Raw genomic sequence first — 7,229 nt, forward strand, 5'->3', positions numbered from 1 at the left:
TTGCACAATAATGGTGTAGGCACTTTAGTTTGGGTTAGGAAACGTTCGGTTAGCGGCCGCGGAGGTCGGTGTTGGATGAATATGACCCACTCGAAGGTTTGGATGGTATTGGTCTCGCCCCGAAACCCACGAGCGTAAGCCGGGCGACCCTCCCCACACGGGAGGAGCTCGCCAGAGCGTACCGTCCGCTGTGTGATGTGGAACTGTCTGCAGTTATATCCGAGAATTGCGCGAGGATAGAGACGATGGCAGACAAGAGTAAAAATCTGCACGTCCCATACTACCGCGCCTTCCGTATGTGCGCCAGGGTGGTGGATTCGGCCGGCTGAGAGATAAGTCTCCATGTAACAGCCGGCCGTGCCCAGGAGTCGATGGCGGAGAGGGCCCGCGTGCTGATGGCGGAGATCGCCGGTATGCGGAAGAAGGACGTCTCCCAGCAGGCGGTTATATCTGACTTGCGGGAGAACGATGCCTCCCAGCAGGCGGTGATCGCCTCCTTGCGCGCGGAGCTGGATCAGGAGCGGAGGCGGGTTATCGTGGACCCCGCGGCAGCTCGAAATGTGCGTGCGTCCGTGGGCGCCGGAGCAGAGGCACCGGCGCCCGAGTTCGGTATGGAGGCTGCCTTCGCGGCACACAATCCCCGAATCGACGAAAAGTTCGAGGAGCTCGTGCGTACGCTCCCCGTGGCGGCCGGGCGGCATGCGCCTGCCCGGGCGCCGGAGGAAGCGAGCTACAACGCCGGCCTGCGCGCGCGGCCTGTACTGGTGGCCTCGGCGGACTCTGTCGCCGGCGCTTCCCGTGGCGGGCTCGCTGACGCCCAGACGTCGGACCCGCTCGCGGCCCCGGTCGTAGCCGGGAAGGACGCAGGGGCCAGCTGGTCTCTCGTCATCCGTAGGCGCGAGAAGCGAACGCAGCGGCAGGCGGCCGCTGCCCCGTAACTGCCCGCGAGGGTGCCCACGAGTACGCCGAAGAGACACGTCGGTAAGACGGGGCGCCGCTTCTCGCGGATTTGCTACGCCCGCGCGTCTCCCGCGACCGCCGCGAAGACCGGAGCAATACACGGTCAAGACAAGACGAAGAGCGGCGATAAGCCGGGCCCCACAATTAAGCGGCCGCCATCGCGGGCCGCCGACGCGGTTTGGCTACCGGCGGGGTCGAGTATATCTTGCGCGGAGGCCATCTCCGCTGCAAGGGGAAAGATAAATTTCGCCGACCTAGGGATCGTGGACTTGCGTCCACGTCGGGCCGCTTCCGGCCGAACCGAGGGCGCACAGCGATCCGCCACTCTCGTCGGGCGAATGAGCGAATTCTCGGAGGGGTCCGGCGTGCGGGTTACGGTTCCCACCATGAAAGCGCAGCTGTGGGTGACAGGGCTCGACGACTCTGTCACCCCCCGCGAGGTGGCCGCTGCCCTGGCTAGGGTCCGTGATTGCACCGGGGCGGAAGTAAGAACCGGAGTGATCCGGTCTTCCGCTTCGGGGCTGGGCTCTGTATGGGCCCAGTGTCCCCTCGTGGCAGCGAGAAAGGCCGCCGACTGCAGGCGGACCCGCGTCGGCTGGACTTCGGCCCGTGTCGTAGCCTTGGAGGCACGGCGCCTCGAGTGCTTCCGTTGCCGTGCGTTCGGTCACACAAGGAACGGATGCTCTAGCGCGGTCGACCGCAGCGACACTTGTTTCAGGTGTGGCGCGGCGTGCCACCGTGCCGGTGGGAGTAGTGCGCCTCCACCCATGTGCCCCATTTGCGCCGGGCTCGGCCGCACCTCCAACCACCGTCTGGGCTGCAAGGCGTGCTGCCCGCCAAAGGCAAACTCCGCGGCTCGCCAGGCGCCTGCAGGCGCCATGAACACCTCGGCGCTTGCGAGCGCCTATTCGAAAGCTGCGTCCGCGAATTCCGTCTCCGCGGACGCTGCCGCGAAGGGCCCGCCGACCGGCGGTGCACCGGGCCCGCAGCCAGCCCAAAGGAATGGGGACCAGGAGGAGGCCATGGACACGGCGTAACTATCACGTCGTCCATAGTGCTCCAGGCCAACCTGAAACACTCGCCGGCGTCGCAGGACCTGCTCCTGCAGATGCTCGTCGAGCTGAGTGTCGGGCTGGCTGTTACCGCAGAGCCGTAACGTATCCTCGAAAAAGACGTGTGGTTCGGGGATCGGGACGGCTCCGTGGCGGTCATCGCGAGGGGACTACGGCGGACACCTGCACCAACGCTGCTTCACAGCGGTGAGGGATTCGTGGCTGTCTCCTGGAACGACGTAGTCGTGGTGGGGTGCTACGTCTCTCACAGCCGCGGCCTCTCGTCTTGCGAGAGGTTCCTGGACGAGCTCGGAGGATTCCTTAGTGGACACATGGCTCATCCGTTTCTGGTCCTGGGGGACTTCAACGCCCACTCCGTGGCGTGGGGTTCCCCGCGAACAGACGCTCGGGGAGAGGCCCAGTAAGATTGGGCCGCGGGGTAATATCTCTGGTTGCTCAATCGGGGTTCCGTAAGCACGTGCGTTCGGTGGAACGGCACGTCCATCGTGGAATTGTCGTTCGCATCACCGGAAGCTGTGCGGCGGGTCGCCGCCTGGTGGGTGGCGGTGGAGGTGGAAACGCTCAGCCACCAGCTCCACATCACCATGATGCTTGCCATCGCTCCTCGCACCGGTCTAGAACCACCCAGCGGGAAGCACACCCCACGCCGCGGTGGGCCCTCGGGAGCCTCGACCGCGACCTCCTCGCGGCGAACGTCCAGGTCGTCGCATGTTCGGATGGGGCCGTCGGGCTCGAAAACGACGAAGCGGGGTTAGGAGTGGATCGGCTACGGGCGGCGATGACGCGCGCGTGCGACGTCACCATGCCGCGCGTGCGGGAGCCACCATCGCGTGGTGCAGTGCACTGGTGTTCGGCTGAAATCGCGCAGCTCCGGGAGCTCTGCGTGCTCGCCCGGCTCCATTACACTCGGTCGCGTCGTCGATGACGCGAGGTGACCGCCGAGGAAATCGCGCGCCTCTATCGCGGGTACCGGCTCGCGGTGGGCGATCTCCGGAGGGAGATTCGCAGAGCCAAATCTCGGCAATGGAGCGAACCCATCCCGACCCTCGAAAGCCATCCGTGCGGTCGCCCCTATAAGTTAGTATTGGTGTAGTTAGTGGCATGGGCGCCCCCCGTGACCGAGCGTATGGACCCCGAGCTCCTGCGCCGGGTGATCGACACCTTCTTCCCTGTGGTGACGGTGGATCTGGTGCAACCCGCTGCAGTGCGGTCGGAACTTGTCGGATGGTCCATCGAGCTGGGGGTCACGCGCGAGGAGTTGTGCCGTGCGGTCATTAGGACGGGGGCGAGGAGCACCGCATCCGGACCGGACGGCATCCTAGGCCGAGCCGTTGCACTGGCTCTGGAAGCGTGGGGTGACCGTGTGCGACGGCTGTTCGACAGCTGCTTCAGGACCGGTCGAAGCCCGGCATGTCGGAAGAGAGCAAGGTTCGTGTTGATCCCGAAAGTAGGGAAGCCGACGTACTCTCCGAAGGCATATCGGCCGACATGCCTGCTCGACTATGAGGGCAAGCTCCTCGAGCGGGTTCTAGCTGCCCGCCTCCGAGAGCATTTAACGGACGCGGGTCCCGGTCTCAGCGTCAGCCAGTTTGGATTCCGGCAGGGTCGGTCGACGATCGCCGATCAAGCGCGCTCGTACCGTGTCGGAGGCTGCCGTCGGCCGTGGAGGAGTGGTGCTGGCGGTCGGTGTGGATATCGCCAACGCCTTCAACACCCTAACCTGGGCCGCCATCCGGTGTGTTCCGTTATACCACAGGGTTCCCCAATACATGTTGGCGGTGAGAGGCAACTATTTGGCGGAGCGCTCGATCGAGTATTCCGGACGAGACTCCACCGTCGTGCGGGCTACGAACTGCGGGGTTCCACAGGGGTCGGTACTCAGGCCGGTCCTCTGGGATCTCGCGTACGACGCCGTGTTGCGCACTCCCCTCCCCCGCTGTCTGAGCCCGACGTGTTACGCGGACGACACGCTGGAGATGCCCGCCGGGTCGAGTTGGGAGGAGGCCACGCTGCGCGCGGAAGGCGGCGTGGCCCTCTTCGCGAAGAGCATCCAGTGGCTAGGGCTGTGTATCTCCCCTGAGAAGACCGAGGCAATGCGGTATTGCCATCGGCACAAGGGGAAGCCGCCCAAGTCCCTGTTGCGCGTGGGGAACGTCGTGGTCGTGGTACAGGACCGGATGAAGTACCTCGGTCACCTCCTCGATAGCCTCTGGAAATTCGACGAACATTTTCTCGCGCTAGAACCACGCCTGGAAGCTATGGCGGGGGCGCTGTGTCTCCTGCTACCCAACCTGGGAGGGCCAGACGGAATGGTGCGCCGCCTCTACACAAGAGTCGTTCGCTCGGTGGCACTTTACGGGGCTCCGATCTGGGCGAACGACCTGGTCGCCAGTCCGCGCAATCCGGCGATTTTCCGGCGAGTCGCTCGTAGGATGGCGATCAGGGTCGTGCGCGGTTACCGCACGATATCCCACGAGGCGGCGATGGTCCTGGCGGGTGTCCCGCCATTCGAACTGCAAGCTGTGAGGGAGGCCCGTATCTACGGCCTCCTACACGCTTGCGGCGGCGGTGCTCCTGAAGAAGGGGCCGTTTCGTTGAGGCGAAGTATTCGACTGTCCTTGATGACCGCCTGGCGAGCTCGGCTGAGGAAGCCGAGTAGCCGGCGGCACCGGGCAATCGAGGCTGTGCTCCCCGTGTTGGATGCATCTGGGCGCAGCGGCAGTCGTCACACATTCCGTCTGACATTGGTACTATCTGGGCACAGGTGGTTCGGGGTGTACCTGCATCTTATGGGGCGGGAACGTGAGACGCGGTGTCATCACTGCGGGGAAGGGCGGGACACGGCGCAGCACACGCTGGAGGAATGTCCGGCGTAGGCTCGCGAGCGCCGGGTACTGTGTCGCGGGGTGGGTAGGGACCTTTCACTCTCAGTCGTCGTGGCGCGGATGACGGAGAGCTTAGGTGCGTGGTGTGCGGTGGCCTCCTTCGGCGAGGCGGTTATGCTACAGAAAGAGGCCGCGGAGAGAGCCCGCGAGCCTAGTGCGTGCTCCTCGCGCGTAGGGCGGCGGAGGCTGCAAGCGCGGCGCCGGATGTCGGCGCGCGCACTGCCGGATGTGTTAACGCGTTAGACCTCCGCCTTCGCGAGCGACCATGTACCTGCGGCCGGGGAGACCGTCTCTCTCTCCCGTTGTAGCCTAGGTCAGGGTGACCACGAGCTGACGTCTGGGGGCCTGTCAGTTCGAGTGACCGTGGCCTGGGCGCGCTGCGTCACGTGATGGTCGCGCGGCGTCCGCAGGGTATGCGTGCGTTGCGATATGGTGGTATGCGTGTTGTGTGCGTGTGAGTGTGTGTGTGCCTGTAAACGACTCGTCTGGCGCGCATGGACATTATCGTTTCGGGTACGATTACCCGTCGCGCCGGGAGGGAACTGCGGTTGCTTCGCGGTGGCGTCCCGGCAATTGCGTCGCCGCGAAGTACAGGGCGCACCGAAATGCGAAAGTCTGGCCATCTTGGGGGTTTTAGTGGGTAAAAATCCCACATAACCCCGCCCCCTTCACTAAGGGGGCCGGGTATGTTTGGAAGATTTCCCCCACGTGAAAAAAAAGGTATGGCCGTGATGACTTTGAATTTTGTGCTGCACACTACAATACGGTGGCTTACTGCGCTCTACTGTGCTGTAGTATATTTTGCTTGGCTTTGCGAAGGCAGGAAATGTGGTCTCGGCACGGTAGGCTGTGTTAGGCTACGTTTGGTGAAGTTACGATAGGTTATGTTACATTTGGCAGCTTCGATTATTGTGCTACGCACTGCGATTATTTGACCTTCTGCGCTCCACTGTGTTCTAATATATTCTGCTTGGCTCTGGGGACGCCAGCAACATTTGTCGCGGCACGTTAGGTTGAGACAGGCCACGTTCGTTTGATTATATTTGTTTGGGATATGTGTGGATATCATTGGCTTTCGTGGCGTGCTCCGTCATTCGGTCGGTTTCTCCGCCCTACTGTGCTTTAATATATTCTGCTTTGCCCTGTGTGGACCGGGAATTGTGTTCGCGGAACGTCATGTTTGGTTAGGCTTGGTCCTGGTAGGTTACGTTTGCCTGGGCTAGGTGCGTAAAGCTCTGACTTTTCTGCTATATACTGCAATACTAAAGGTTTCTGCACTCCACCCCCTCTAGCATGCTGTGCTTCACACTGGGGTGGCCAGTAATAGTGGTCCAGGCACGATAGGTTGCGTTATGTTACATTTGGTTATGCTACGTTTGGTTAGGTTAGGCTAGGGTAGATTTGAATTTTGTGCTGTTCACTGCTATTCGATGGATTTCTACCCTCTACTCTGACCTAATATTCAATGCTTTGCTCTGTAGAGGCCAAAAATAGTGGAGGCGTCAAGTTAGGTTCTGCTAGGTTACGTTTGATTAGGTTAGGATTGGTTAATTACGGCTTTTATTCCAACCACTGCTAGTCGGTAGATTTCTACGCTCGTCGTTGCTTCACTATACTATACTCGGCTCTGGGGAAGCCAGCAATGGCAGTCGTGGCACGATAGGTTTGATTAGGTTACGTTTTGTTCGGTTAGGTTAGCTTATGTTTGGATAGGATGACATTAACTTTTGCGCTATACACTGCTCATCGGAGAATCTCTGCGATCTACTGTGCTCTACTATGTTCTGCTTGGCTCTGCGGAGGCCAGCAATAGAGCTTTCGGCTCGACAGGTTGAGACATTCTACGTTTGTTTCGATTAGTTTCGGTCTGCTTAGGTAGGGACATCTTCGGTTTTTGCGCTGTAAACTGTCATTTGGTGGCATCCTGCGCTCTAGGGTGCTCTACTAAGCTCTGCTGGACTCTCGGGTAGTTAGCAGTAGTGGTTACGACACGATATGTCGTATCAGGCTACGTTTGGTAATATTACAGTTGGTTAGTTGAAGAAAGGGTAGCTCTGACTTTTGTGCTATAAACCGCTATCCGGTGGACTCCTACACTATTCATTGCTCTAATATAATCTCTTCTACTTCGGGGAGGCCAGCAATAGTAACCTCGGCACGTTATGTATAGCTGTTCTGCGTTCGGACATGTCAGGTTAGGGGACGTTGGGTTAGGGTATCTTTAACTTTTGTGTTATACACTGCAATGCGTTTGATTACAGCGCACTGCTCCGCTCGAATATACTCGGCGTGACTCTGTGGATGCAAGTAA

The 7,229-nt window shown here is 60.7% G+C and overlaps 1 protein-coding gene across 1 annotated transcript; it reads left to right on the forward strand.

Annotated features, from left to right (window-relative positions):
- Positions 1 to 1,400: 1,400 nt before the first annotated feature.
- On the forward strand, positions 1,401 to 1,607 carry LOC108549883 (uncharacterized; the record flags this gene model as incomplete). Its single annotated transcript, XM_017903452.1, has 1 exon — positions 1,401 to 1,607. A coding segment is annotated over one exon (207 nt), but the record flags the coding sequence as incomplete, so codon positions are not given.
- Between the last annotated feature and the right edge of the window lie 5,622 nt (positions 1,608 to 7,229).

Source organism: Eufriesea mexicana, unplaced genomic scaffold (genome assembly GCF_001483705.2).
Source record: "Eufriesea mexicana isolate 0111107269 unplaced genomic scaffold, ASM148370v2 scaffold2314, whole genome shotgun sequence".
NCBI classification, from domain to species: domain Eukaryota; kingdom Metazoa; phylum Arthropoda; class Insecta; order Hymenoptera; family Apidae; genus Eufriesea; species Eufriesea mexicana.